The sequence below is a fragment of the Osmerus eperlanus genome, chromosome 4 (assembly GCF_963692335.1).
Source record: "Osmerus eperlanus chromosome 4, fOsmEpe2.1, whole genome shotgun sequence".
Lineage (NCBI taxonomy): Eukaryota > Metazoa > Chordata > Actinopteri > Osmeriformes > Osmeridae > Osmerus > Osmerus eperlanus.
Genome location: NC_085021.1, coordinates 12,034,835 through 12,048,323, shown reverse-complemented (window position 1 = coordinate 12,048,323; position 13,489 = coordinate 12,034,835). Strand labels below are relative to the sequence as shown.

Below are 13,489 nucleotides of genomic sequence, written 5' to 3'. Positions count from 1 at the left end.
CCGACGCAAGTAGGGTGAAGTGCCTTGCCCAAGGACACAACGTCATTTGGCACGGCCAGGAATCGAACCAACAACTGATTCTGATTAATAGCCCGACTCCCTAACCCTAACCGCTCAGCCATCTGACCCCCCCTTAATAGTGATGGGTATCTTAATACCCATCACAGGCTCCTATCACATTCTAATCAATACTACATATATTGACACTCAAAACTCTACATCATGTCACCAGGACAGAAGATATTCATATAGGGGGATACTGTCAGGCTAAAATAATGCCACAAATAATAGACATACTTTTGAGTTATGACCAAGTTACAGTAATCCCCACAAGCTATGTGCGGCTAACCACTGTGCAACAATTTCAAACATTTTTGTAAGAGTATCATTTTTTGAAGCTCAAAAACAATTGCAGAACTTTTGGCATTCAACTTGATTAAACACTATCAATAAAAATAACTGGTATTTCTTGCTGCAAAACTGCTTTCATTCATTATAAGGTAGGTGCATACATGTGCAATAGTGCATAGTAGTTCATTATTGGCAATGACTTCCTGTCCCCCTGCATGTCCAGTGCCACACAGATATTTCCCTGGCTTCTCTATTGTACTGTAGGGCTGTTTTGGCAGCCCCTTTGTCACTGGTCACCCAGACACTCGTCTGGGACAGTCGTTGATTTGCATGAATGCTAAAATGACAATCACACCTTCATGACACACCTCTGGAAAGGTGGTCTCAACAGTTGAAGAGGAAGGTGGACCGAGGAAGACTCTGAAATTATCATTAAAAGTTGTGTTCTTGTAAATATTGTTCTAAACAGCTTTTAATGTCATGTTTGATATGATTTAGTTTCTTATTTTATGTATTACATTCTAGAAATAATTGTATTGCTGTAACATGTACATTTACAAGGTTTACAGAGTTTGTGCTTGCAGAAGACCAACATGTGTTTAACATATTCCCTTGTCTTGCAAGGGCACCACTTGGTCTACTGCAGCCTTGATTAATGATCCAATTTGAATTTGTATGCGTTAGACAACTTTTCAGTCATATGACCGGTGTCCCCATTTTAGTCAGTGAACACGCATACTTTAGGGTCGATGCTCTGATCAAGCAGACGATTTTTACCTACGCCAGAGTTTCATGTCATTAACTGTTTAGCGCTCAAGGTTACAGGTAACGCACTTGTGCACATTTCTATAATTGGAGTCAGATATTAACGAGTCAATTATCTCCCTGAACATCTAACCAGAATTGAATTGGGTTTCCCAAGCCGGGGACAAACACCAAGCGTCTCCGGCCTTACGAGATCTTCCCCAACCTACAGTACCCAAAGTGTAGCAAAAGTCTTTCAAAAGTTTTTTTCCCCCATACAAGAAGACAGAAGTTGATGCGACAGCGCAGAGGCATGCAGGAGAGTTTCTCAGGCTCTGGTCCTCCAGATGGTCTGGCGGCGTCCACAGCCCCTCCCTCACTCCCTCCCTCCAATGAGGGATCAAACACCGTGGCTAATGTGATGTGTAACAAGACACACTTCTATTGTCCTCATTCCGAGGCCACTGAATGGACAGAGAGTGTGGGAAACAGGAGACACCCCACTCACAGAGAGAGAAGCTTATGGGAAGCTGCTCCACTCTGCCACAAGTCCAGGCAAAGTTTATGGCAGGAATTCAGCCTCCCCCTGTCTGTGGGTGGGTGGGTGTCTCTTCACACACACTTAAAGACAACAGGTCCTGGACTTTCCCGCAACCTCAGCATCATGCACCGCACAGCCCAAAAAAGCACATATAAATTAAAGTGTGTAGCTAAAGCACAAATCAGATGATGTGGTCGGTGAACTACCAGACACTAATTGTAACTTTTAACATTATGCTAAAATGATAACAAGCAATTGGCAAACTATCCTTAAATCCTGGTCGATCCATTTTTTTGTTGTACTGTGTCATCATCCTCAATCTCATGACTCAAAACCTTATGGAATATTCGATGCATTTAAAGAAAATGTCTGGGTGAAAACACAAGACATTCTGTGTATCTCTTTGCTAATGTGTAAGGCCCATTAACTTGATTTTTTCCAGATGGTCTGTGACATAGGGTTTCTGTTCATCCTGCAACAAAGCATCAATTAACATTCCCAATGGGCCAGTGAGGGAGCGGCCTGGCTTTTGTAGCTCGCTTACCCTGGTGAGGCAGACTGGTGGGAAAAGAGAGACAGAGCTCTACTCATAGTACCCACCTGACACACACACACACACACACACACACACACACACACACACACACACATCTGCACTGCCAAAGTCTTGTTATGGCACTGTACCAGTCACTATAGCTTTGCCATGTCTGAAAACATTTTATGTTATAGATATGCAGACTTCTTCATTGTCTTTGTGGTATTTGAATGGATATTTGACTAATATCATGATTAGGCCTATAATACTACAGAAAATACTTTTAAATGCCTTGACCGAATTGTAAAAACACAACGAATGAATGAAACGTAAGGATACGAAAGCTTTTGAAAGAAGGTTAACGATGGACTTCTGCTGGTGCCATAAATATTTGTGAGGTTGAGAACTTTCCCACACTTGGCGGCCAATAAGAAGGCCGGGGGCTGCATCTAGAAGATAATAGTTAAATGACTCGCCTGTCAATCAACGTGGAAATGGAGCCCGCTTGTCTGGATGAAGTGTGCGCGAGGTGTGAGGGACGCACGACGTGACACGGGTGGAATCTCCTCCCTCGAAGCTCGAAAGTCTCGCTACACACGCTCACATCACATCAACATGCAACATGTGCCGACACAGGAAAGTTTCACACCTAAACAGTACCCAGCAATATGCAACGTAACAAACGAAAGCAAATTACAGTATACAATCGAACAAATTGTCAGAAGCAAGTGAAAATGTTATGATCTTACAGACCATTGTGAACACCCACTTAGTTGATCATGCATAAAGCGTGCTCTGAATGTCATTCCTTTAAATTGATGTATTGTGAACGTGATGTTGGGCCTACCACATGCACCGGCTCTATTCTTGAATTTCCTTCGGGATTAAGGTGAATTTAATGGATAATAACATTTTATTTTCCAATTGGCCTGTGTATACAAGCATTTGACACATTTTGTGACTTTGATCCTCACTTCAGTCCACACGCCAACCTTGGTAGTTTCATACCCGTTCGAAGCACGAGGGTCGAGTGGAATACGACAGCCCTAAAGACGGTGAAACAGATGTGCTAAAGTAACTATCTTGAGAATAATTTTTAAACCAGGAAGCCAAAAATAGCCTATAGCACACCAGAGGGACACTGCAAATTCTTATAAAAAACATACCGGAGCCATTGTTAAATATCCATTCTACATTCAGGCGTGTGTCAAAGGTTCAGTGATGATTGATTTCAGCTGTACCTTATATAAATTGATCAACCTGGAAAACAGAGACTGTGAACATGAAAGGGCCAGAATTGTGAACTATACAGCTTAATTGGTACCACTAGCTGTACCATTTTGGCAGACAGGCTTTGCTTTGATGTATTTGTTTATGGCTTAATATGACTGTCTTTGAAGTGATCCTCATTTTCTGTGTCTAGTTTTAACTTGATGTAAAGACTCGTATTTGCATTACATTTACATTTAGTCATTTAGCAGACGCTCTTATCCAGAGCGACTTACAGTAAGTACAGGGACATTCCCCCCGAAGCAAGTAGGGTGAAGGGCCTTGCCCAAGGACACAACATAATTTTGCGCGGCCGGGAATCGAACTGGCAACCTTCAGATTACTAGCCCGACTCCCTCACCGCTCAGCCATCTGACTCCCATTTGCATTGAGACTATTTGATCAACTACAGTAAAATATGTGATAACCCAGTTCAAATGGTAATTTGTATCTGCTACTACTCCTGGGAAAACATTGCTGTACTGCACGTTATTGATGCCTTTCCTATTGTTGTGGTGGGCGGCCCACTGGTCTCAGAGTGTGGGAACCCCAGCCTAGCCTGGGCCACATGGCTTTGTGATGCTAATCTGATGCTATATAAGGGAGAGTGCTCCTCCACTAGCACCAGTCCTCTCTATATCCTAGGAGAAGCAGGCCTCCCAATCACACAAGCATGGCTCCTTGCTCCACCAACATCTCCTCTATCCACCATCTCAGGCTCCGAGAAAAGGACAACCTCAGAGTAAGTTTAGTGTGTTATACAATTCCCTGTATCAGCATCTGTATCTGGCCTGGATAAGGCTATGTGTTTGTAGAACTGTGGACTAATTCGACTGTTTCTCCCCCAGTTAAGGAAACCTATCGTGGAGAAAATGCGCAGAGATCGTATCAACAGCTGCATCGAACAGCTGAAGCTCATTCTGGAGAAGGAGTTCCAAAAGCAGGACCCCAACACCAAGCTGGAGAAAGCAGATATCCTGGAGATGACAGTGAGCTACCTGAAGCAGCAGCTGCAGTCTGCAACAGGGCTGTCTCAGAGGGACTACAGTCAGGGCTACTCTCAGTGCTGGAGGGAGTCTCTGCACTTCCTCTCAGTCAGCTCCAAGACAGCAGGCTCCACCGCTGTACCTCTTCAACAGCTCCAGCAGCTGCCCCAGGTCCAGAGAGCCAGCAGCCCACAGCTCCTCTCCACCTCCCCTGTCTCCCCCAGTCTCAAGCCCACCACACTCCAAGACACCAAAGGGCCAGTCTGGAGGCCATGGTAGAGACATTTTAGACACCTGTCCAAAACCTGAGGGAGCTTGGACTGCCCCTCACTAAGTAGGAAATATGTATTTCCAAACTGCTCATTTATGGATAATTTCTCTCATCACATTGATGGACATTGATTTGATCAATGTTGGAAGAAATGGTAGTCATGGGTGAAATGTCTAAATTGCTTTACTGTGATTTGGTTTATCAATATTTGCTTTTCATTTCATTTACTGTAAGAATTGAACCTTTTCTTGAGTTATCTTCACTGTGAAATGTTGAACTATTGTGAAATACTTGTTTACTCCAGTGGAGTTTGTTGTTTAATTTGTAGATATAACAGTACTTTAGAACTGTATTTTCTGCCACAGATTTTCTGAGAATATTTCTCTTTGGTTTTGAATTAGCTATGCCAGTTATTCAAGTTATGGATTGATATATCTTTTATAAAGTGACTTAGAACGGAGGAATGTGTGTGTGTGTGTGTGTGTGTGTGTGTGTTTGAGTGAGTGGGTGTGGGTACATTTACATTGTAATGCTTCTATTCTTGCACTAATGTTTTGTATTTGTATGTAAGCTTAGAACAATGTGTGACATTTGCATCACAGTAAAAGCTACAATCATTTAAACTTGTTTACAAATGAAAAGTACTTTGTTCAACATGTGACAATTAAAGCAAGCCATTTAATTCATAATGGCTTAATTATCACCACACACAACTCAAACTGTCTCACTAGCATAAAGTCAGTTACCTTTAGATGTGCTTCTGTTCAATTTAGAGTGACTCTTTTGTAATCTCAAATAATTTAAATAGCTCCTATTCAGAGACGTGCTGATTTCTTGTAGGCTACTTGGTACATGTTACTGTTGAAAACAATCCCTTATACCCAATTGGGCTTTGTGTGAATAATAGCTTGTTGCAATTAACATACAACTTTAAACTTCTGGCCTGGTTTTCAACAGTTAATTGAAGAAGTATTTTCATGTACATAAACATGAAAATGTAAGTTATCCTCAGTAAGTGTAGCTACTTAGTGATGAATGCAAGATGAATGCAAGATTATGTGGCCACACAAAAGTAAAATAACAAAGGTTGTGACCTAGTCCTAGACCATTCCATCCCAACATGAGACAATAAATGTAGAAAGACCATGGATTTTTTTTTATTTTTTATTGGATAATTATAACGCTTGGCCTTTACAAAAGGTATGTTTTTTTAACCTAATATGACAATATTGTCAAATAAAGACAAACAGTTCAATTTACACTGTAAATACAATTTGTCACATTTCTGATAGACCTTTTTTTTCATCAAAGAATCTTTGGAAACATTGATAGTGCAGCTCATTTTTGGGGCATTTCTTTCAAGGCCTCTACCCTCTAATAAAGTCAGAGTGAAACATCTATAACAAATACATATTCATCAATATGATGGAACATTACGAGCAATAAACTATGGGCAGTTTGGAAATACATATTTCCTACTTAGTGAGGGGCAGTCCAAGCTCCCTCAGGTTTTGGACAGGTGTCTAAAATGTCTCTACCATGGCCTCCAGACTGGCCCTTTGGTGTCTTGGAGTGTGGTGGGCTTGAGACTGGGGGAGACAGGGGAGGTGGAGAGGAGCTGTGGGCTGCTGGCTCTCTGGGCCTGGGGCAGCTGCTGGAGCTGTTGAAGAGGTACAGCGGTGGAGCCTGCTGTCTTGGAGCTGACTGAGAGGAAGTGAAAAGACTCCCTCCAGCACTGAGAGTAGCCCTGACTGTAGTCCCTCTGAGACAGCCCTGTTGCAGACTGCAGCTGCTGCTTCAGGTAGCTCACTGTCATCTCCAGGATATCTGCTTTCTCCAGCTTGGTGTTGGGGTCCTGCTTTTGGAACTCCTTCTCCAGAATGAGCTTCAGCTGTTCGATGCAGCTGTTGATACGATCTCTGCGCATTTTCTCCACGATAGGTTTCCTTAACTGGGGGAGAAACAGTCGAATTAGTCCACAGTTCTACAAACACATAGCCTTATCCAGGCCAGATACAGATGCTGATACAGGGAATTGTATAACACACTAAACTTACTCTGAGGTTGTCCTTTTCTCGGAGCCTGAGATGGTGGATAGAGGAGATGTTGGTGGAGCAAGGAGCCATGCTTGTGTGATTGGGAGGCCTGCTTCTCCTAGGATATAGAGAGGACTGGTGCTAGTGGAGGAGCACTCTCCCTTATATAGCATCAGATTAGCATCACAAAGCCATGTGGCCCAGGCTAGGCTGGGGTTCCCACACTCTGAGACCAGTGGGCCGCCCACCACAACAATAGGAAAGGCATCAATAACTTAATGGAGGACCTGCCACGGACTGCTCAGTTGAGATAAACTGATTCTTATCAGGATGCACTGTCCAAGAAATTACATTCTTGTAACAGTAACATGTAATCATCCTCTTCACTCTAAATCAGATAAGCAGGGGAAAATAATCTTTCATTCAACTCATTTCATTTTGACCAGGTGTTGAAGTGAGATAGTAAGATTAGTTTTCTCAACCTTCCCATCAAAGTCATCTCTTGTATTATTGGATCATTTTTTTATTGGAAAGGTGAAGCACATCAAAGCACTCGATGATTTCACAGACACATATGTGATTTCTATTGGCCCAAACAGATGTTCCTGTAAGGTAATTGCAATGAAACCCAATCCTACAGCCTCTTCACCCACGGCACACTTCTATTGTTCCTGCCTCACTGAGAGTATTAAGCACTGAATGGATAGAAAAAGTGTGGGAAAGCCAACCATAGACCTTACTCACACATCTCAGAGTCAATAGGGTTGACCTCCCAACAACAAAAGAACCTTTCATCCATTCCCTCAATCAACAGGCACTAGAGTGTGTGCGTATACGTGTGTGTGTGTGTGTGTGCGTGTGTGTGATTCTGTATTGTAGCCTCCTTGATGATTAGATATGTTACATCACGCTACAGGTTCCTGGTTGTGATTGTGCTAGTCATCAGTAGAATGTAGTCTTTGGAGGCAAATCTATCATTTGTTCCTAAAGAGTTAAGACAAAAAAACAGATAATTGATCATGTATTATTTTATTTGTTTTATACATAGAGGAAATGTATATTTTCTCAGTAACTGGAAAATAAATTACAATCTTGTTTTACTAGACCCTCTTAGAATGGGATCGAACTCATGTACAATGTGGATTCAAAGTGACGCTCACAATTTTATTCAACAGAGAGGATTCTTGTTGGGACATCTTCATGGTTCTGCAGGATAGACTGGTGTAATTAAGACTTCTCTAAACCCTGGAACAGACGCCCACAGAATGCTTGTGCAGAGGGTGAAGAGGCTGGTATTCATGCCAACAGAAGGCCAGTTAATGTTCTACAGTGTGCCAGTACAAGATCCCTTCAAAGCCAAAAATATGCCACACAGATGCTGGGGAAAGGCAAGCCTACTATCAGATGCAGCTATATTTTCCCAGACAATAACGAAAAAAGCAAAACACAAAACACTCAAATCTAATATAATATTTAATTTTAACCGCATTTCAGCCTTACGCAAGGAATCTATACAGAGATATTGAGCGGTAATCTTTTTTTGAGTTTTTTTTTACAAACAAATTCACTGTTTATTCATGGTGTACATTTGAATGCAATTTTGAAAATGAGCTGTTGTGTTCATCTGAGGTCTCAGAACAATAATATAGATCTTAGGCATAAAGTACCCAAATAGTAAGCCAAGGACACTAGACACTATGGCTAGGACATGCATAGCCATGGCAAACTTCCCTCGGCTAATAAAGTAAACAGTGAAGAAGGATACCCAGGAGATCATGTAGACCATGAGACTGAATGTGACACACTTGGCCTCATTGTAATTGGCTGGCAGATCCTTTCCCATGTAACTGAAAGAGAAGCAGATCATGCTAAGCAGGGAGAGATAAGCCAGCTCCGTCATAGCCCCTGGAGACATGGTATGACTGCACTCTATGACAATGCTGTCTGGGTAGAAGTCCAGGTCCTGAGAGGGGTAGGGAGGATTTAGGCTCACCCGCAGGACAGAGATGAGCAAAACAATGACAGTGAGCAGGAGGATGGTGAACTCAGCCCCGCGGTTCTTGGCCCAGGTGTCATAGGCCCTGGGCAGCTTGGAGGCCAACTTGAAGATGCAGACCACCTGGACGGCACGCACGGTCACACAGGCCATGCAGATGCTGAAGCTGAGGATGAACAGAGGCTGTTTGAGGATGCAGGCCAGGCCAGACGGATGGCCGAAGTGGCAGAGGGCGCTGGCGGCAGCTAAGGTCATGGCGGCCAGCATCAGGAGACAGGTACGTCCTCCAGCAGACTTGGCCACGGGGGTGTCCAGGTTCAGCAGGAAGATGAGGCCAAAGCTCAGGGTCAGGAGCATGGTCAGGGCCAGGAAGACGAGCAGGATGATGGAGTGAGGGGCGTCCCAGGCCAGGAGTAGCAGCGTCCGGTTGAGACACATCTCACTCTTTGGGGGAGCCCACTGCAAGGGTGGGCACAGCTGGCACATGGTGGGTCCTATGACAAGGTCGATTACATCATCACCACAGAGCCGTGAACAATGAACCATTCATTATGATTGTTATTACTGGTATTGAGGGTTAGGTTTTGGTAACTAAACTTGATACTGGAACAAGTCAGAGCTAAATTGATTAAAATTCCCTGTGGCACGGTGTGGGAGCTTTAGTTCAGTGGCAGAGCATCGGACTGCAGATCAAGAGGTCGGACAAAAGCGTCTGCTAATAAATGAATGAATACATGAGCTACGTATGCTATCTACTGGACAGTTTGAACATTGCGGTTGAAGATGACAGCAGCTGACTGCTCATCTCACCACTCTTATTAAGGAAGGTGGCAGCTGGACAGGGCATGCAGTCGAAGCAGCATTTGTGTTGTCCTTTCTGCAGCTTCATGTGTCCTGCAGGGCAGTCTGGGGAGCATCTGGATGGAGGAGCCTGGGTGGAGGAGGAACACAGAAGTACACTGGCTGAGACAGTAGATCACCTCCTACTGACCGGTTAGCGTCTTCTCTGCTGAGACTTACTGTTCCCGAGCTGCTCATCCACTCAATCTGAGTTGCGTTCACAGTCAGGTCTGTGGGATCCGGGGTGTAAGACCCCACCACTCGAAGAGACCAAGCTGGTCCCCTCCAAATCCAGGTCACAATGTCATATCCTGTGGGTGGGTCTCCATTCTGATCAAAGTACACAGAGCTGTTCTCCACAGAGAATCTCACTTTCTTCAGCCAAGGCAGGAGCTGAAAACAGACACAAACACTGATAAAAGAAAATACACCGTTTTAGCAACAACACATATGTTATCTCTAAGTTGCTCTGTTCCTCACCTGCCATGGTTGTACATCAGTATTCTGGCATTCTCCAGAGTCACAGCCAAGACACTGGTGCAGAGCATGAGCCACAGCGTAGACCGCCGTATACACATTAAAAGCCGACGTGATGTCATATTTTTCCAAAGGGAAGTTATTTGCGGCCAAGCTGTAGAGGTTTGTGCGTTGTAGACATTCAACACGCATGTCCATAGTGCCATTCGGAAATCCTGAAGTATTACTCTGCTGCGTTGGAACAAGAGTCTGACTCTCAAACTCCTTCAATTGAGGTATGGCTGCATATTTAACAGACATCCCCAGGACAGTTCCAATGGTTTGAATGCCAGGTATGTCTGACACCAGGGTGGCCACTGACCAGTCCTCTGTTCCTATCCACACCTTACCTGTCACATTCTGCTGTATGACAAACGGGAAGAACCCACTGACGATTCTTTTACTCGAGAACACAACTATTGTATTGACTTTGGTCTTCAGTATACCCTGAACTATATTGTTCATGATGTTGGAGTTGTCCTGGGTGAGTTTGGGGATGACTCCCTGGTAGGCGATGCAGACACCACTCTGGTCTGCCTGCTCAAACAAGCTCCGCATGCCCTGGAGGCCGTAGTCGTTGTCGCTGCCCAGCAGGGCTATCCAGGTCCACTGGAACCTCACCAGCAGCTGGAGCATGGCGGCCACCTGGTGCTTATCACTGGAGATGGTGCGGAAGAAGGATGGGTAGAGGTACTTGTTGCTCAGCATCTCGTTGGAAGCCTCATAAGAGATCTGGGGGTTCATAAGTCAGAAACAAAACATTTAAGTTGGCATGTGGGAATCAAACTGACAAGAAATAACGTGCACGTAGATTAGACTGTACTGTATCTATTTAATTTAATTCGGTTCAAATCAGGCTCACACACCTGTGGTACTAGATAGGCCCCCAGGAGAGCAGCAGGGGTAAAGGTGTAACTGCTGCTGTCAGGCCCAATAACAGCCACGGACCCTGGGTCTCCCTTGACCCCGGTCCCAGCCCCTCTCTGGTACTGTTGACTCAGGAGGTCCAGAGTGGCCAGCACACTAGCAGGGAGGGAGCAGATGTCGTACGCTTGGTAGCCCAGCGTCACCCCTGGGAGAAGAGACTTGTCTCTGGTGCCATTGTTGATTTCTTCTACAGCTAATCTCATAGCTTGTATCAAGTGATAGCCATGCTTATTGGACAATCCTCTGAATAGAAGAACACGGTTAGGTCATTGGTTAGCATCTGAAACCTGTTAGACATCTTACAATTAAATTAAATGTCATTCAAACAAAATTCCTGGTCAAACAAAGTATTGTGACACAAATGATTAAAAAGTAAGAATAGCTAAGAAAATCTTTACAAAGGACTTACTCTTCACAGGATGCCAAAGCAGGTAGACCTGACATGGATGAGGCTGTGTTGTGGAGGGGGAAAAGCCCAGAGATGGAGTAGTCTCCTGGCAGCTGCAGACCAGCTCCCTCAGCCAGCGTCCAGCCAGCCATGACCAGGACCAGCCCACACAGCCAGGCACACACACCACCACACACACACATTCCTCTCAATCTCCAGAAGAGTCAGACCCAATGCTGCCTCAGAGGCACTCAACATCACCTTTACTTTAAGTAGGAGGGATGAATGCACAGACAGAAGGATGGAGGAGGAGAGGAAAGAAGGATGGAGGATGGAAGAGAAGAAATTAGATTAGGATAGTTTTGCATCTTTCTGGGCTAATGGTGTTTAGTGAGTCATATTTGCATGAGATTTGCAAGTTTTTACAGTAGAGTTTGTTTGCTAATGGAAAACAACAGCAAGCGTGTAATAGCCCGGTATTTCTACATCATTCACAGCCAAGTGTCCCTGTAGATTAACTGTAGAGATATTCTGCACTGCTGCTCGGCTAGGTCAGTCTGTTTATGTTAATCTTTAGTTCATAGCTAAAGTTATATACTGTGCATCCAACATGCTAACCTGATACTGCACATCCAACATGCTAACTTAAGTCTAAATCAACCAGGTTCTAACCAAGAACTAAGTTTTAGAAATCCGAATAGCTGCTCTTCAAGGTTTTCTGAGGAGATTTAAGAGATGTGACAGTTAGTTCCTACCTATCAACTATCACAACTTGGACTATACTTGCCTTACTGTCTGTCCATAGGTAAACTAAAGGCTGAGACATAACATGGTGTGTTTCCACGACTGAGAGCAGATTTGCTGGTGTGGTTTCATACCACTGAGAGCAAATTTGCCTTGAATATGAGACCGAGTAACTCAAAACCAGACCACCTTCTGATTTTGTCACAATAATATTGTGTTTTATGTCAACCTCATTATTACAGAGTCAAATAGCATGTAAATTAAGAGCATTGCACGAGCTGGGATATTTCCTTGCTGTTACCAACATGTCATTTTCACAGGGAATATTTGCATAGTTGCATGTTTGGGTATAATCAGTGGCTATACGGCTGGTTGGTGGAACCAAAATTCTTGAGTGACACTTGAGCCTTGATTTTAAGTTGCTTAAGGATTATTACAATAAAATTATGGTTTTCATGGCGACAATTGAAAGTGAGAGGAGTGACAATAAAATGCTGCCATTTTTATTAAATCCCATGTAAATACATTGTTTAGTCACCCTGGGAATGTTCGGTTTGCAAGCATTTGCAATAAGATAAACATAAACAAACTTAGTCAGATATCTCTGACACATGGCTGTTGATAAAGGTCATATTAGTTGATTGCTTTTTCATTTTTTGGTGCAAATAAAACAGTTAAAATAAATTATAACAGGTACAATAACATGGTTCAGTACATCAAAAAGAATAAAATAAGGCAATCCAGATCATTTCTGAGTTCAGCATATCAGTAGGCACATGGGTATACAATAACTGTTAAAAACCAGGTTTTTTTTTCTTTGTTTTGTTTTCTTTTGAATCTAGATAAACAGTTATGATGTGAATGCAGAATACTCAATGCTACAGATGTTTGAGACAGTAAACTGGCCCACACAAAAACAAAACTTGGTCAAAACTATTGATGTCAGTCCAAAAATAAGGCTTCTACTTATTGCATAGTACATACATAAACAGTGTTTTCATTGCTGTAGTGGTTGCGTTGCTGGGGAGGGGGTGATGCCAGCACAACACTTGAATGTTTGTGTACATTATGCATGTCAACAAGAGATTCAGGCCGAGTCCTCATTCTCAAGCTAGAATTCAGCACTTGAGACTGGGGACTCAGAGTGGAGACTTGTTACTGTATACAGACCTGCACTAGAGCCTCAGTCCTACTCTGAGTGTGATCTAAGGCAAGGGAATTAATATCAGCGTGTAATCACTGGTTTCCAGTTTTGAGTTTAGAGACAGTATATTAAATCTTTATGGCAACATTGAATCGGAGATGATGGACCATTAAATCGTTTGATAGAGCACTGATGACTCAA

General features: G+C 43.4%; 3 protein-coding genes across 4 annotated transcripts; 1 reads left to right on the top strand and 2 right to left on the bottom strand.

Annotated features, from left to right (window-relative positions):
• Positions 1–2,797: 2,797 nt before the first annotated feature.
• Positions 2,798–5,406, top strand: LOC134018827 (transcription factor HES-5-like). Of its 2 annotated transcripts, XM_062459100.1 has the most exons (4): positions 2,798–3,060; positions 3,151–3,245; positions 4,086–4,182; positions 4,289–5,406. In XM_062459100.1, the coding sequence occupies exons 3-4, from the start codon at positions 4,114–4,116 to the stop codon at positions 4,703–4,705; spliced, it is 486 nt and encodes a 161-aa protein (XP_062315084.1). In that variant the 5' UTR covers positions 2,798–3,060; positions 3,151–3,245; positions 4,086–4,113; the 3' UTR covers positions 4,706–5,406. The 2 variants fall into 2 exon arrangements, with proteins under 2 accessions (XP_062315084.1, XP_062315085.1); XM_062459101.1 differs by lacking the exon at positions 2,798–3,060 and having other exon boundaries at positions 3,110–3,245.
• Positions 5,407–6,128: 722 nt separating this feature from the next.
• On the bottom strand, positions 6,129–6,988 carry LOC134018258 (transcription factor HES-5-like). The gene is made up of 2 exons (XM_062458138.1): positions 6,755–6,988; positions 6,129–6,648 (listed from the first exon to the last, which is right to left on the bottom strand). Exons 1-2 carry the CDS (start codon positions 6,821–6,823, stop codon positions 6,232–6,234), a joined length of 486 nt encoding a protein of 161 aa, XP_062314122.1. The 5' UTR covers positions 6,824–6,988; the 3' UTR covers positions 6,129–6,231.
• Positions 6,989–8,297: 1,309 nt separating this feature from the next.
• Positions 8,298–11,552, bottom strand: LOC134019549 (taste receptor type 1 member 1). The gene is made up of 6 exons (XM_062460510.1): positions 11,422–11,552; positions 10,952–11,255; positions 10,050–10,817; positions 9,750–9,962; positions 9,540–9,660; positions 8,298–9,223 (listed from the first exon to the last, which is right to left on the bottom strand). The coding sequence occupies exons 1-6, from the start codon at positions 11,550–11,552 to the stop codon at positions 8,298–8,300; spliced, it is 2,463 nt and encodes an 820-aa protein (XP_062316494.1).
• Between the last annotated feature and the right edge of the window lie 1,937 nt (positions 11,553–13,489).